Source organism: Staurois parvus, unplaced genomic scaffold (genome assembly GCF_062004578.1).
Source record: "Staurois parvus isolate SC_StPar_1 unplaced genomic scaffold, SC_StPar_1.0 ptg003526l, whole genome shotgun sequence".
Classification (NCBI taxonomy): Eukaryota; Metazoa; Chordata; class Amphibia; order Anura; family Ranidae; genus Staurois; species Staurois parvus.
In genome coordinates, this window is record NW_028321322.1 from 15958 (window position 1) to 33966 (window position 18009).

The following is an 18009-nucleotide window of genomic DNA, read 5'->3' on the forward strand; positions in this document are numbered from 1 at the left end:
GGTTAAAGTGGTAATTTTTCCTGGGTTCTCCTCCTCACACACGACCTGTGTGTGAGAAGTCGTCAGTAACAGGTCTTTGTTTGCAATTGTGATCGGCTGTGGTAAAGAGTCGATGTCATTGGCTCTTTACACTGATCCGAGGGACACAGCTCACCACCAATCACCACGCTGCAGGGTCTCGCCCGCATGGCAGCATCATTCACTCGCAGAGTTCTGTGAGTGGGAAAACTACAACTACTATTAGCCTTTGCGGCTGACGGCTTGCAGTTTTCAATAAACTACCAGAGCGCTGGTGACCACTCTAGGTAGTTCATCGATGATTCCTGTCATGGAGTAACTTTCTGCCCATGGGAGTTACGAGCAGTCTGACAGTCTGTAGGAACCATGTATTGCAATCATGATCTGCTGATTGAGGTTGCAATGCTTTACAAGCTCCTAATAAAAAAAAAAGAAAAAGATGTGCATTTATTTTTTCTTTTAAAAGGTGAACTTATTCTTCAAGCACGTGATTTTCAAAGACAGCCAGAGGAGTCAACTATAGAAGAAAGCATCAATTAAAGATTTCCACAGGATTTTCCATCAATCTCTGAATGTTTCTCATGGTAAACATGAAAATCTTATTCTTTGTTAAGAAAATTTAGAGATTACGGATACCTTGAAACAGAAAATAAAACACACAACAAACAGTCAAAATTAAAAAACAATGGACTTTCTAAAATACTACAGCTTACCTTTCATTTAAATTATTTCTGGTCTCTCTTGTTATGTCAGGTGCGGCAGGCCAAGGCTGGGATATGGCTTCTTCTACTTTATCCTGAGTACTTCTCTCAGCCAGGGCCTCAGTTCCAACCAGTTCATCTTGAGCTGCAGAAGATCCAGTCTCTAATACTCTGTGTCCATGCTCTGGTTTGTTACAATTACGGGTTGAAAGAAGGTGTAAGGCAGAGGCTGCAGAACTCATGCTAGGAGCATGATTTTTCTCAGTATCTTCAGGGGACAGGCCTAATGATATAGCTGCTGGGTAACTTCTTTGCAGGGTCTCTGAGGCAATCTCAGGAATATCTTGGGACACAGCAGTGGAAGCACTTGAGATAACATCTGGTGACCGTTCACGGGTAGGTGAAACCTGGGGTGCCAAAGACGTTTCCAAACTTTGCAGTTCTAATGGAATGCTTGATGGTGAAACCTAGTGAAATTAACCCACCAACAAAAATTTTAATAATTACACTTAAGAGAAAAAAAGTTTTTCAAGCAGCTATAAAGATCAAAGTATAAAGGTATACAGCTAGTAATTTGCCTCATATTACTTCTGTCCATTGATAATTTACATAATCAGTATCTAAGATGATGCAAAAACTAACAGAATAAGCATATAAATATACATAAAATATGTAGCAAATAGAGAGGAAGATGCCAGCTTACATTTGTGAATATGGCGCCTTTAAGCAAAGAAGTGAAAAAAAAATAATCCACAGGTTACCATTTTTTGCAGCTCCATAGTGTTAGATATAAATTTAGCAGGATGGGATTGCATTTAAATCTAAAGGTACCAAATTCTTCTAAAAATTATCTTCTGCCAGTGCGGTACCTTCATGACATGCTTTAGTCTTATCTCCCTACAGCTGATCTTTTCCCTAATACAAGCTTTCAACATCTTTTCTAATTTGAGTCTATGTTTGGGGACAGATTTTGCTTCCTAACGACTGGAGATCTGAAGACCAGTAGGGGAATATTTATGAAGCCAAAGCAAAGTTGCAAGAAGCAAAACAATGAAGTAAGCAAACCCAGCAAGATCACTGCACTGCAGCTTTCTTTCTAGCAAAACAGCATAGCAGTGACATCAAATCACACTCCAAATCTTGTAAACCTAAGAGAAAGAAGTGCTGTTCACACAGTGAAAATACAGTAATGAGGCTACAGCAGGGGTGGGCAAACTTTTTGACTTGAGGGCCGCAATGGGTTCATATATTGGACCCGGGGGCCGGACCAAGAGTAGATGAATGATGTGTATGTGTCATCCATAGTAAGTATAGTAATATTCCCCCATAGTAAGCATAGTAATTCATCCCCCCTATAGTAATTCATCCCCCCCTATAGTAATTCATCCCCCATAGTAATTCATCCCCCATAGTAATTCATCCCCCATATAGTAATTCATCCCCCATATAGTAATTCATCCCCCATATAGTAATTCATCCCCCATATATTAATTTATCCCCCATAGTAATTCATCCCCCACAGTAATGCATTCCCCCCTATAGTAATTCATCCCCCCTATAGTAATTCATCCCCCCTATAGTAATTCATCCCTCATATAGTATTTCATTCCTCATAGTACTATTCCCCCCCAAGTAGTAAGCCAAGTCCCCCCTGTGTCAATTCACTTACCTTTGCTCCGCGCGTTCCTCTCGCCGTTCCGGTCTTCAGGGCGGACTGTGAGAGGAGCCTAGCTCCCCTCCCCTCACGTTCGTCACGCTGCCCCGCCTACACACATACTGACAGCCACATCCGCGGGCCGGATTAAAAGGTCCGCCGGGCCGTAGTTTGCCCATTGCTGGGCTACAGGCTAAAGAAGAAGTGCCTAGGCACAAGGACGTGCTAGGAAGTGCACCAAAACTTTTAAAGAGCAACTTAAGGCAAAAGGTAACTCTTTCAGGTCCACTTTAAAGTATAAATTAACCTTTAGGAACTTATCTCACCTGGTTTTAGAGTGGAACATGGAACATGTTCCCACTGCTGCAGACGCTGCCCGAACCGACCCCCAGTGACAGCAGTTCAGGCAGAAGTTCCCTGTACTAGCTGTCAGTTTTTGAAATCAGTAAGGCCATGAGGGGCTCCGCCCACACAGCCACGTCATTCGTTCACAAAGTTCTGTGAATGAATGAACTATAAGTAACTATATCCTTTGAAGGTGTCAGCTTTAGTTCTCAATTAACTACCACAGTGCTGCGGTACTTCATGCAGTCTTAACATCAGTGTTAAACTGTCTGCTCATAAGACGTACGAGCACCCAGATTCATCTGACAATCTCCTGGAGACCTCCATGGCAACAGCAATCTGCTGATCACTGGTGCAATGCTTTACAGGCTCAAAAATAATAATAATTATTATTATTATTCCGTAATATACATAATATTATACACCAGATGAGAGTAAAGTTTTTTAAGATTGGTGAACTGCACAGTTATTAATTTTGTATCACAGCACTGGAAGAAGTATCAAGGTCAAGGATTATAATTGCAGATATAACATTATGTACGTTTTCGAAGCTGGAGTGTTATTTATTCACACTTTTTTGCAATTGGTAGTGGAGCGTGACACCATTTCTGATTTCATAATAAATGTAAATCATTATCACCAAGCATAAAGAGTTATCACTAGAGTTAATACGCAGTCTCTCTTTGAAAAATTGTCGTATAAAGAACACAGAGCACATACAGCATATAAAGAAATGGGATATATGGAGAAGTTACTCAACACAATTGTAATTTGATATTTGTCACTTTGGAACGAGAAGGTGGAGTTTCCTACTTATATCTTGTTCTCTTTTCTAACTATGTTACATTAAATTTCACATGGTTTACAATAAGAGTGCTCATTCGGATCTCTGGGAAGATATTAGGGCAGCTCAAAGAAAAAGAAGTATCAGGAGTCTGATCACAGTGTGCTAGGGGATACTACGTCTACTCATTTTTTTACCTCCTTATGGTTGAAGGTTATGTTTTCCAATACCCCCTATACAATGTGTAAACTTAACTTGTAAACCTGTGAACTGGTGTGCACACATAATATGCATTGCATTGTATGGTTTTCTTTTCTTTTCAATAAAAATGTATGGTAAAAAGTAGTAATGATAATAATACAGTTGTGACCAAAATTATTCAACCCCCACTGAAATTGAGTGTTTTGGCCAGTTTGACATTGCTTTTGATCATTCAGTCATCTTGCTTACATTTACATTAAAGAGGCACTTGTAGGTCAGACAAATATAACATAACAGTTATAATGAAATAACCACAAATGTCTTTTCTGTGCTCACAGCATTATCAGTTTTATTCAACCCCCAAGTGACATTCAATCTTAGTACTTAGTACAGCATCCTTTTACAGTTATAACAGCTTTTAAACGTGAAGCATAGCTTGACACAAGTGTCTTGCAGCGATCTACGGGTATCTTCGCCCATTCTTCATGGGCAAAGGCCTCCAGTTCAGTCACATTCTTAGGCTTGCGCACTGCAACTGCTTTCTTTAAGTCCCACCAGAGGTTCTCAATCGGATTTAAGTCTGGTGACTGCGATGGCCACTCCAAAATGTTCCAGCCTTTCCTCTGCAACCATGCTCTAGTGGACTTGGAGGTATGCTTGGGATCATTGTCCTGTTGAAAGGTCCAACGTCTCCCAAGCCTCAGGTGTGTGACGGACTGCATCACGTTTCCATCCAATATCTCCTGGTACTGAAGAGAATTCATGGTACCTTGCACACGCTGAAGCTTCCCTGTACCTGCAGAAGCAAAACAGCCCCAAAGCATGATTGACCCTCCACCATGCTTCACAGTAGGCAAGGTGTTCTTTTCATCATAGGCCTTGTTCTTCCTCCTCCAAACATAGCGTTGATCCATGGGCCCAAACAGTTCTAATTTTGTTTCATCAGTCCACAGAACACTATCCCACAACTTTTGTGGTTTGTCCACATGGCTTTTGGCATACTGCAGTCGACTCTTCTTATTCTTTGGAGACAGCAAGGGGGTACGCCTGGGAGTTCTGGCACGGAGGCCTTCATTACGCAGTGTGCGTCTTATTGTCTGGGCTGAAACTTCTGTACCCACATCTGACAAATCTTTTCTCAGTTCCTCAGCAGTCACACGGGGACTTCTCTCCACTCTACGCTTCAGGTAGCGCACAGCAGTCGAAGTCAGCATCTTCTTTCTGCCACGACCAGGTAGCGTTTCAACAGTGCCCTTTGCCTTGAATTTGCGAATGATGCTTCCTAAGGTGTCTCTTGGTATGTTTAACATCTTTGCAATCTTCTTATAGCCATTGCCCTTCCTGTGAAGAGAAATCACCTCTTCTCTTGTCTTCCTGGACCATTCTCTTGCCTTCACCATGTTTGTAACCACACCAGTAAATGTCTAGAAGGAGCTGAGTATCACAGTCATTTTAAAGCTGCCTAATTGGTGCTTATTATGCTTGATTGCTGCTCGGTGACATCCACAGGTGTTTTCAATACCTGATGGAAAGCACCTGTATGAACCTCTGTTCTTCAGAGTGGTAGTCTTTAAGGGGTTGAATAATTGTGGCAATGAAGAAACCACATAAGAACCATTTACTACTGTATTACATAAACAATTGATGTCATTTTAGTTGCATTTGGGTAGTTACAACGTCCTTGTAGGATTTGATTCTGAATACAATTCCAAATGTACACTATAGTCCCTAAACCCCTTTACAGCATTGGGGGTTGAATAATTTTGGTCACAACTGTAAATGCATATTTTGTTTAACCTGCAAGAAAAATGTGCATTAGAAGGTCGTAACGGTGCACAATGAAAACCTGTGGCTTTGTATAACTAAAAGACAGACTTGTTCCACCCACTGGCTTGTATACACATTTTGGCCAAATTTAGACATTTTGCCAAGGCACCCCTGAAGAAACCTCAAGGCACTCTGGCTGAGAAAGGCTGCTCTAAGGTGTCTGCTTTCAGAAAATATATAATGTTTGGGGGTTTGTGCAATGTTCAGGCCTGAAATAATTTTTTAACCACTTCCAGTCCAGCGATGTACCAGTATGTCGCTGGACTTTTGGTGTTAATAACATCGCAGGCATCACCCAGGTACTGATTTTTTTATCTTAGAGCCGCAGTCGGCTCTCTTGTAATAGCAATCGAAACAGATTTTTAGCCGCTAGACTGCCATTACAAGCAACAGAAGGGGATGCCACCCCCCTTCCCGCCGCTCTTTCGGGCTCTCCCCCGGTCCTGTAATACTTTCCTGCCAAACTCCAGGTCCTGAGGTGACAACACTACCATGTAGTGTCTCACAAAGGTGTCCTGATTTGTCTGTGTGGCCACTCGGTAGATCTGCTCAATCAATGCTCCAGCCTTCTCCGTCCAAGAGGTCACCAGTTCCTAGTAGAGTGAGCCCTCAGGTGTATGGGAACTGAAACACCTGATTGCTCACAAGCCAAGGAGATTGCTTGTCTGATCCATCCAGCCATTGTTGGCTTAGATGTTTGCCGTCCCTTCCTCGGGCCACTAAAAAACATTAGAAGGCGACTTGACTTCCTGAAGTCACTCTATTCAAATATGTCAGTAAACACCGCCTGAAATCTATAAAATGAAAACTTTTCCCTCTCATTCCTAGGGTTTTGACAGAAAGATGGTAGGACAATCTCCAGGGTCCTATGAAAACTGTAAGGCCACTTTTGGCAAATAAAGAGGATCCTGTCTAAGCACTACCATGTCCTCTAATACCACCAGGAAGGATTCCTTGATAGGCTCTGAAGGTTGCCTATCCTTCTTGCCGTTGTGATGGTTAAAAGGAATGCTAACTTAACAGATAAAATCTTTACAGAAATATGTGCCAGTGGCCTTAACGATGGCTTGGTGAAAGCTTCTAACACTAAGGTCAGATCCCAAGCCAGAAGATTATGTAAGTTAATGGAGGTCACCCTCTCTCTTGGCCCCAGAAACCTCTTAACTAGTGGCTCTGACTTGAGCCTCTGATCCAAAAAGAACAGGGCTGACATGCAGCTTTAGGGTGCTTACTGCTATACCTTTATCCACCCCTGCTGGGAACAAGTCTAGGATCACCTGAACCTTGGGAAGGGAAGCCCCTTTTTTCTGACACCAACTAGAAAACACTTTAGACACCTTGGCATATATTTTTCTAGTGCTCGGTTTCCTACTGAGAAGCGTGTATCACTCTCTTAGTGCACCCCATTTTTTCGAAGGATCTCCCTTTCAAGAGCCAAGCCGTTAACTGAAAAAACGCTGGATTGGGGTGCAGAGTTGGTCCCTGTAAAAGAAGATCCCTCTTGACTGGGAGACGCTACGGCCCACCTCTTCAAGGTGGCAAACCAGGCATTTCTTGGTCACCACGGGGCCAGCAAGATCAGTCTGCAGCTTGATCGGCCCAGATTCTGAAATATCTGCGGGATCAATGGCAGAGGGGGAAATGCATATGCCAGTTTGAAATCCCATTCCTGTGCTAACGCATCCAGGCCTTCGGATCCCTGCTCCCGAGCCAGGGAGAAACACTGTCTCGCCTTCTTGTTTTTCCTGCAGGCAAAAATGTCCATCTCCGGGCTGCCAAAAACCTGACTTATCTGAAAAGGGACCTCAGGATTGAGTTCCCACTCTCCCTGGCGAACTGTCAGCAGAGAAAATATGCTTTCGTGTTGACTGAATCCTTTATGTGGACTGCCAACACCAAAAGAATTCTGCTCTCTTCCCATCCTAGAATGTCCTGAGCTAGGTCCAGGAGATTCCGAGATCTGCTGCCCCCCTGATGACTCAGGTATGCCACTGTCGACATACTGTCTGACAGAATTAGGACTTCTTTTCCTCCGATCCTGTCTACAAAGGCCTTCAAGGTCTGACCCACTGCCAACAAGTCTCTGAAATTGGAGGAGGTCCCCCTTAGGCGTTGCTCCCACAGGCCAGGGCTTGTTGGTCCTCTTGATGACCCCCACTGGAGCCAGAAAAAAGGAAGCTTCCTTTCTGTCTCCCTTTGTTGGCACATCTCTTGGGGGAGTCGTTCCAAAATATTTGTTGGCCCTAATTAAGGGGGACATGAAAAAACATCTTCACCTTTTCGGTGGACCTCGATAACACCTGGTACAGCCCTGGGCCAAACAGAAAGAAACCTTCATAGGGCAAACTACAGAGACGGGTTCTTGATGTCTGCCTTCCCAGGTTTTAACCCATACTGCCCACCGGGCTGAGTGAAGAAGAGCTGCAATCTTAGCCGATGTTCTGACCATCTCCACCGCAGTGTCTGCTAGGTTAGCTACTGCCTTACCTCCAGGGAATCCATCACCTCTTCTGACTGGGCTTCCCCTTATTTCTTGGTTCCCCCGAGAGATGTGGTCAAATACTCTATGCATCCACGCGTCAGCATTTCTAGCGATGCAGGCAGATGCCAGAGCTGGAGCCATAGTAGCGGCATTGGCATTAGACTGTTTAGATACTTGCGATAATGCCGCATCTAATTTGGGAGCTTTGAGTAATTTCTCTTCATCGTCTTCCCCAAAGGAGTACCACTTCAAGGTCTTCAATTTTAGGGCCTCTCTCTCAGAATCCTTCCACTCCAAGACAATATCTTTGAGAGTTTGGTGCATGGGTAGCACCCTAGCTTGTGGCCTCACCAACCCCCTATACATCTTGTCCTGGTCTGAGACCTGCGTTGGTGATTCTGGGATGTCCTCCGAGGCATAGATAGCCCTGAGGAGCCCTTCCATATATCTTTCTCGGCAAAAAGGTGTCTACCCGGTCTAGATTCATCGCTAGCCTGACTAGCACCTTCCAAATCTTCCCCCTCTTCCAGGGAGCTTTGACCAGAAACCTCTGCCTCTTCTAGATCTTCCTCCTCTGTGACCTGAGAAGATGAGGGACCCAAACCCCCACACTGCTTCCCCATCTAAGCTTCCTGAGAAGAAGACCCTTCCCTAGAGGACCGGGCATCCACTTCCCTGGATGCCAGGGCTGTTTTGAAAGATTGTAAGGTGGCTTTGTTGCACCAACAAAAAATTCCTTCATAACCGACGAAGTTTCTTTCCCCGACAACATGTGGATACGCTTGTAGCAAAAGGGTCTGGCATGGCCTTACGGGACTTTATCATTACAACAACCACACCAATTGGAGCAGGGGAGGCAGTGGGGGCTTTAGCATTAGGTGTTTTGTGGGCACTCTCCTGGGCAGTTCTACATAGCTCTAAAGAAAGATAAACAGGGGCCCAGGTAAGCATGTATTCCTACCTCCTAAGTACACCTGTAAGGGAGTAAGTAGAGTCTCTACCCCCGTCCTCTCCCCCATCAGCCAAGTCAGACTCACTGCCCATGGTCTTCTCACTGGCTGCAGCCACTGCCTCGCCTTCCATCCTTAGCAGGGCCCTTCGGGGCTGGATCACCTTTGCCGGGCTCCTGGGTCCACATTGCCAGAGGTAAATCCTGGAGGTTCCTCACTGGCCTCAGGAAGTAGCATCGACCGGCGCCACCATCTTTACGGTGGAAGTCCCTCCCTCGCCGGAAAAGTCCTACTGTGAACGAGTGAGGCTTGGTCCACAGCCTCATTCCCACTTCTGGTGCTGCGCCCTGGGCTCTCCTACCTCCATCTGGCAGAACCAGTACTGGACTCCACTGTGGCCGCCTCACTCACCCCACAGGGGTGAGCCTCATGTTCAAAATGCTGGCTGGTGGTCCCCATACCCATGAGAAGCCACCTCACGACCTGGTCCTCTCCTGGACATACCTCCACACTGCCTCGGAAGAGGGATGAAGAGTGCCTGTCTCTGGAACGCCAGGCACACCTCCCCTGTGCCCAGGAAGGTCCGATCAACTAGGGCCCTTGGAGTGAGTGAGTTACAGCCTGCCCTCTCTGGCTCAGCTGTTTACCCACCAGGGAGGACCTCCAACCCCAGGCCTTAAGTCTGCAAAAAAACAAAGAGTGGAGGGAAGGGTGGGGAATTTAAACTCAATTTTTGATTGTGTTTCCAGTCAGGTGGAGCTAGTCATCTCTCAGTTGTGCCATCTTGGAAGATGACTAGAAAAAAAACTAACTTAATAACTGGAAAAAAAAAAGAATAATAATGTAAACCCCCATCCTCCGGTGTTTGCACTCAAAGGCACATTGGTCCCGTGTGCACGCATACAGTGATCGACCCACACATGTAAGGTATCACTGCGAACATCAGATCATGGGCAGGAATACTAGCACCAGACCTCTTCTGCAGATCTAACATGGTAACCTGTAAAGCCTTTTAAATTGTCGCCTATAGATAGTAAAATTTATGTTGTTTGTCTTTATTACACGGCTATGCGCAATTTTAAAACGTGACATGTATGTTATCTATCTACTCGGTGTAACACCATCTTTTATAGCTTATAAAAAAGTGTGTTACATATTTGTGTTTTTAGTGCAATAAAAAAAAAAAGCGTTTGAAATACCACTGTGCAAATACCGTGTGACATAAAAAAAACGCACCAATTTACTCTCTAGGGCCTCTGCCTTAAAATAAATATGGAGGAGGAGGTTATAGCGGTTGCAACAATGTATCTATTTGTTTCCGAATAAAAACATCTGTATCCTAAATGGATACAAATAGATACATTGTTGCAACCGCTATAAATGTCAAGGAACTGTCAAAAAAATAGCGGAGCTCTCTGCAGGGACACTTTTTGCCGGCTGTAGATGGGATGAAAATCGGCCGATTTTTTTTTACCGTTCCTGGTAACGTCGGCCGCTTGAACGACCGATTTTTAGTTTTTTTTTTTAAAGAAAAATCGGCCGGTTTTCTCCCCATCTATGGTCTGCATAAGAGGGAGATTTATGAATACTGGTGCACAAAGAATGTGGTCCAGCTGTGCATAGTAACAAACCAGCTTCTAACTTCAGCTTATTCCATTAAGCTTTGGCAAAAAACTAGAAGTTGATTGGTCACTGTGCACAGATGCACCAGATTATGTGTGCTCGAGCTTTAGTAAATCTCAACCCTTTGTGCACCTCTCTAAGGATGTCTTCGCTCTAAGGTGGTGCAATTGTTAATACACATACCTTTTCACCCCTTGTCAAGTGGTGGGGACGAGCCTTTAATATGAACAGGTTTTTGAGCAGGTCTGGTTGGCTTAGTGGTGGAGAGTCTGCCATGAGGCAAAAGGACTTGCAAAAGACCAAGATGTCCCAGGGGGCTGAACAAATTATACGGTACAGGGGGGCCCATTCCATAGGGAAGTGTGATTTAGGAAAGTGGGGTAGAAACCAGCTTCCTCAGTAGCAGTTTCAATGTATGCCTTATGGAGCTCACCTTCAAAGTGCATGCATTTATCATGATCATTTACATACAGAGATAAAAAATTGCTGCGCCTCCTCTCCCAAAAACTACTTTAATTAAATTAATTAACTCCATACTACACAAAGGATCCCCACAAAATGTGCATGTGCTATAATGCCCGTGGGCTTGCAATTATATCCTTCCTCCCCAGTGACTAAATCCCAAATAAAACAATAAGTAAATGCAAGGTGCTTAAACAACAATCCTGCTACAAATTGCACATATACAATGCCATGAAACTAAAACTGAAAATGCAGTGCAACAATATATATACAAAATATAGTGCTAAACAATAAACGTCTTTGCTTATGAAAGTGTGTGTGTGTGTATTAAAAAAAAAAGTAGATTTTTGCAAGAAATTGTTAAAAAAAAATAAATAGAAACCCCCAAACCATATATATACACTTTTTTTTTTTTTTAAAGCAGAGGCCTCTAGAGAAAATAATGGTAGGTTTGCATATTTTTATGTTACACAGTATTTGCACAGCACTTATCCAATTTTCCAACAATTGTTTTGGAAAAAATACAAATTAATGAATTTCAATGCACAAAATCACAATACAATACCCAATTGTTTGGTAAAATATAAAAGATGTTATGCTGAGTAAATTCTACAATATTTATGTGAAAGAGGTTGTGTTTACCTGTACTATTGGTTTGTGAATTACTTTCTCAGAAAGGCCTGGAATAAGTACCGCTGAGGTTCGTGGATTAGCTGGAAAACATCCACTATGCAGAGAGTTACTTAATGTAATGCTACTGTCAATCTGTAGTTTTGGACTTTGTGTCATCTCATCAGGAAGCCTGAAAAGGAAGAGAAAAACATGATATTTAGAGATCTCCCTATTGCTATTTAAAGCAAACCTGTGCTTTGCTCATATCGGGAAAAGCAAAATACCAATTTCCCTGCTCCTCCTCAGCAGCACACTCACCTTTTCTTCCCTCCTCCCCCATTCTGGCCAGCTGCTAGCAGAGACTATACCCAGAACTTTTGGTATGTAGACCGTGTGACAGTGCTGGTACTTGATAATTAACCCGATGCTGTCATTCCAAGTTTTAAATATAGAATCTCAATGTTTTTACAGGGCTTCCTGTTTTCCCTCATGGCAGCAGCACTGGAGCATCAGGAAAGCCAGTGCTGCTGGGGAGAGGGCATTAAAGTGGAGGTAAAGGGAAAACCAAACAAACGCTAAACTGACTCTCATCCACATTTTAAGCCTAATCCATCTAGCCCTGTAAAGATAAAATTGGATTTTTTTTTTACTACATACTTACCTGTAAAATCCATTTCTTGGAGTACATCACAGGACACAGAGTACAATTATGACTATGTGAGATGTCCCAAATAAATAAGTTTGAGGGGTGGGTGACACCATAATAACTACTGCCATCAATCTCAAAGGACCTACACAGCTGTTTATAATAGGCTACGGTTAAAGCAGAATACTCCATGGCTCTTGATATCCTCCTGGTAAAATCTTGAGAATGTGTGAACCGAAGACCATATAGTGGCCTTGCAAAGCTAAGCAACTGATGACAGATAGCCCAAGATGACCCCAACACTTCTGGCAGAATGCACTTTGACCGGTAGGGGTGGAACCTTGCCCCAGGCTTGAATGATTAACTGGTGAATCCAATGAGAAATAGCTGTTTTGGACACCGCTTGCACTTTCCTGGGGCCCTTCAGACACAACAAGAAATCTGAATTTCTGATTTTTGTCGTTATTCTCAAGAAAACCCTTATAAGCCGTACCACATATAGGGCATGTAAAGATCTCTCTCTTACTGACTGAGGTCTAGGAAAAAATGAAAGCAGTGTAATGTCCTGATTCAAATGAAAACTAGAAAAAAAAAAAAAAAAAAAACTTTGGCAACACCAGCTTATCCTGATGCAAAACCAAACACGGTACTCTACAAGAAAGAGCTGCCAGGTCAGACACCCTTCTTGCAGAAGTGATTGCCGCCATAAACAGAACCTTTCAAGTCAACATAACTAATGAAATTCTCCTAATATGTTCAAATGGTGGTTTCCATAACATTGTCAAGATTAAGTTCAAGTCCCAAGGACACAGAAGCTGTCTGACAGGAGGAAGTGTAAGCATTACTCCTTGCAAATAAGAACGAACCAAAGAGGGTCTCTGAAAAAAAAAGGCTAACACTGAAACTTGGCCCTTAACCTCCCTAGCAGTCTGATTATGTCAATATTTCTGTACTCAAAGCGGTACTTTTTTTGAATGGAAATATGTCGTTATTTAATTGTAGGCATGTAATTTTTAGGAATAACTCACTGAAATCTGTCCGAACAAGAGTCTGAAAGAGGATGAAAACTAGAAATCAACAACTGGTTATGATCTGTAGGCTTAATATATAAATCACTAACAATATGCTCATTGCGTATTCTCCAAAGAGTATCCAAAAAAAGAAATTTCTGTTGTGCTCATTCACATATTAAACTTAATTCCTGGCATTAAACAAGTCAAATAAATATTAAACAAGAATAAGGTTTCTAAGTCACCCGTCCATACTGCAAATACATAATCATTGAATCTAAAATTGAAAGAAAAGGGGTGCTGTTGTGCTTAGGAAAAAAATGTAAACTGTATGAAAATTATAATATATATACCGTATTTTCCGGCGTATAAGACGACTTTTCAACCCCTGAAAATCTTCTGAAAAGTCGGGGGTCGTATTATACGCTGGTGCGAGCTGGTGTCAGGGCGGCACTTTTTCGAGGGGCGGCGCGGCGCCGCCCCCCCTCCTCCTCCAATGGACACTAAGTACAGGGGTGGGCAGAGGGGCTGCAGTACCTTACCTGGCTCCGGTCCCACGACGATCCGGTCCAAGAGGCGCGGCTGCTCCTTCTTTCAATTCGGCCGCTCGATGGTCACGCGGCCGCTCGGCTCCGCCTCCTCACCGGTGATTGGGCGGCGGCACTGGAAAGGCACACAGGCGACCAATCACCGGCGAGGAGGCGGAGCTGAGCAGGCCCTGCGAAAATCGAGCGGCCGAACTGGAAGGAGCAGCCGCTCCTCTCCCCCACTGACACCAACGATAAGGCACTGTTCCTCCCCCACTGACACCAACGATGAGGCACTGTTCCTCCCCCACTGACACCAACGATGAGGCACTGTTCCTCCCCCACTGACACCAACGATGAGGCACTGTTCCTCCCCCACTGACACCAACGATGAGGCACTGTTCCTCCCCCACTGATACCAATGATGGGACACTATTCCTCCCACTGACTAATGATGGGGCACTATTCCTCCCACTGACTAATGATGGGGCACTATTCCTCCCACTGACTAATGATGGGGCACTATTCCTCCCACTGACTAATGATGGGGCACTATTCCTCCCACTGACTAATGATGGGGCACCATCATTGGTGTCAGTGGGAGGAATAGTGTCCCATCATTGGTATCAGTGGGAGGAATAGTGTCCCATCATTGGTATCAGTGGGAGGAATAGTGTCCCATCATTGGTATCAGTGAGAGGAATAGTGTCCCACCATTGGTATCAGTGAGAGGAATAGTGTCCCACCATTGGTATCAGTGGAAGGAATAGTGTCCCACCATTGGTATCAGTGGGAGGAATAGTGTCCCATCATTGGTATCAGTGGGAGGAATAGTGCCCCATCATTGGTATCAGTGGGAGGAATAGTGTCCCATCATTGGTATCAGTGGGAGGAATAGTGCCCCATCATTGGTATCAGTGGGAGGAATAGTGCCCCATCATTGGTGTCAGTGGGAGGGGTAGTGCCTCATCATTGGTGTCAGTGGGAGGAATAGCGCCCCATCATTGGAATACCATACTGAAATAGCATACCATATTGAAATCAAATCTGATGTTTTTTCATTTTTATTTGGTGTGTGTTGGAAGAGGGGTAGTCTTATACGGCAAGTATTGCTCAAACCCTATATTTTAACAGGAAAAGTAGGGGGTCGTCTTATACGCCCAGTCGTCTTATACGCCGGAAAATACGGTGTGTATACAGTTGTGACCAAAATTATTCAACCCCCAATGCTGTAAAGGGGTTTAGGGACTATAGTGTACATTTGGAATTGTATTCAGAATCAAATCCTACAAGGACGTTGTAACTACCCAAATGCAACTAAAATGACATCAATTGTTTATGTAATACAGTAGTAAATGGTTCTTATGTGGTTTCTTCATTGCCACAATTATTCAACCCCTTAAAGACTACCACTCTGAAGAACAGAGGTTCATACAGGTGCTTTCCATCAGGTATTGAAAACACCTGTGGATGTCACCGAGCAGCAATCAAGCATAATAAGCACCAATTAGGCAGCTTTAAAATGACTGTGATACTCAGCTCCTTCTAGACATTTACTGGTGTGGTTACAAACATGGTGAAGGCAAGAGAATGGTCCAGGAAGACAAGAGAAGAGGTGATTTCTCTTCACAGGAAGGGCAATGGCTATAAGAAGATTGCAAAGATGTTAAACATACCAAGAGACACCTTAGGAAGCATCATTCGCAAATTCAAGGCAAAGGGCACTGTTGAAACGCTACCTGGTCGTGGCAGAAAGAAGATGCTGACTTCGACTGCTGTGCGCTACCTGAAGCGTAGAGTGGAGAGAAGTCCCCGTGTGACTGCTGAGGAACTGAGAAAAGATTTGTCAGATGTGGGTACAGAAGTTTCAGCCCAGACAATAAGACGCACACTGCGTAATGAAGGCCTCCGTGCCAGAACTCCCAGGCGTACCCCCTTGCTGTCTCCAAAGAATAAGAAGAGTCGACTGCAGTATGCCAAAAGCCATGTGGACAAACCACAAAAGTTGTGGGATAGTGTTCTGTGGACTGATGAAACAAAATTAGAACTGTTTGGGCCCATGGATCAACGCTATGTTTGGAGGAGGAAGAACAAGGCCTATGATGAAAAGAACACCTTGCCTACTGTGAAGCATGGTGGAGGGTCAATCATGCTTTGGGGCTGTTTTGCTTCTGCAGGTACAGGGAAGCTTCAGCGTGTGCAAGGTACCATGAATTCTCTTCAGTACCAGGAGATATTGGATGGAAACGTGATGCAGTCCGTCACACACCTGAGGCTTGGGAGACGTTGGACCTTTCAACAGGACAATGATCCCAAGCATACCTCCAAGTCCACTAGAGCATGGTTGCAGAGGAAAGGCTGGAACATTTTGGAGTGGCCATCGCAGTCACCAGACTTAAATCCGATTGAGAACCTCTGGTGGGACTTAAAGAAAGCAGTTGCAGTGCGCAAGCCTAAGAATGTGACTGAACTGGAGGCCTTTGCCCATGAAGAATGGGCGAAGATACCCGTAGATCGCTGCAAGACACTTGTGTCAAGCTATGCTTCACGTTTAAAAGCTGTTATAACTGTAAAAGGATGCTGTACTAAGTACTAAGATTGAATGTCACTTGGGGGTTGAATAAAACTGATAATGCTGTGAGCACAGAAAAGACATTTGTGGTTATTTCATTATAACTGTTATGTTATATTTGTCTGACCTACAAGTGCCTCTTTAATGTAAATGTAAGCAAGATGACTGAATGATCAAAAGCAATGTCAAACTGGCCAAAACACTCAATTTCAGTGGGGGTTGAATAATTTTGGTCACAACTGTATATATGTGTGTGTGTGTATATATATATATATATATATATATATATATATATATATATATATATATATATATATATATATAGTACCTATATAGCAGCAATCCTAATTGTAAACTCCTATACACAAAATCACAAATATTTCAAATAACTGCTCTAAGGTCACAAATCAACTAAATCCAATGTGCAAATGAAAGTGATAACAACTAAATTCTAACACAATACTAGTATTCAGTCCCGACATGTGAATATTTAGCGCAATGGTGCTGTGTCTAACAGTGAACCTCCATACTGAAATCACAAGTGCTTCACTATGTTGACACTGGTGCCCCACGTAGATGTAAACGCACCATCATTTCATGACCACCTATCTCTAAGTAAGTCACACTCACTTTTGGGACTATTCCAGTACGCAATATGGTCCTGATGGCCGATATTCCTTCACCCTCTTAACCGTGGTTGCTTGTAGGAACCGATAACCTTGTACTAGGACTGCATCAATATTAGAAAACTGCTCTCCTCCACAGGCAGTATTTCATATTTTCAGCATAAATTAAAATAAAACCAGACATTCCATAGTGTAAAACCGTAGAGAACTTTAATATGGGGTCAAACAATAAAAATGTCACTCAAGGCTTCCGGTTCCAGCGCTGCATGCGAGGACGGTGAGACCCGCGGCTCCGGAAAGATCAGCTTAAAAAGCCGGCTACCTTCAGCAGGGGCGATATAAAAATTGGCACAAAAGAGCCCCCCGATCCCCCCCAGACTTACCTGCTATGGAACGATTCCTCCTCTCGGTCCCAAACGGCCCTGGATCGACGGTGGAGGCATAGGGAAGCAGCTCTCCCCCTTCTGCAGCCAAGATGGCCACCGAGCGCAGCAGCAGCTTGGACACAGAACAAGGTATGGCAGACACACAGACAAGTCACAGCCACACTAAGCCATGCTGACACCTGTAGTCCCACAGACCAATATGACAAAATAGCACAAAGCTGTTGCTTCCTTACTGTTACCCACTATTACCCAGGCTGTGGACAGAGCAGTTGCAATGGGAATAGATCAGCTTAGACGAGACCTGGGTGACAATGCCAAACGCATAAACGAAGCAGAACATCACTTATCAGAATTAGAAGACAATCTCCAAGCCATACAAGCCTAAACGTACACAACAGACCATATTAGAGAAACTTGATGACCTAGAAAACCGTTCCCGCCCGGAACAATTTACGGGTCGTAGGCCTCCCTGAATCATTCAATTCGGGCGTCCTCAAGGAAATATGCTCCACGTGCATTCCCGCCGCACTAGGCATTTCCACACCATGCCAAGTTGAATGGGCACACCGCCTTGGGTACCCTC

At 43.9% G+C, this 18009-nt stretch overlaps 1 protein-coding gene across 1 annotated transcript in view; it reads right to left on the bottom strand.

Annotated features, from left to right (window-relative positions):
• Nucleotides 1-731: 731 nt before the first annotated feature.
• Nucleotides 732-18009, bottom strand: part of LOC149427744 (enhancer of mRNA-decapping protein 4-like) — a gene marked incomplete at its 3' end in the record, with an annotated part of 131261 nt that continues 113983 nt past the window's right edge. The window contains exons 13-14 of the mRNA XM_089667712.1: nt 11690-11849; nt 732-1186 (exon numbers count right to left, since the gene is read on the bottom strand). Coding sequence (XP_089523838.1) covers nt 732-1186; nt 11690-11849 — 615 coding nt within the window. The remainder of the gene's footprint in view (nt 1187-11689; nt 11850-18009) is intronic.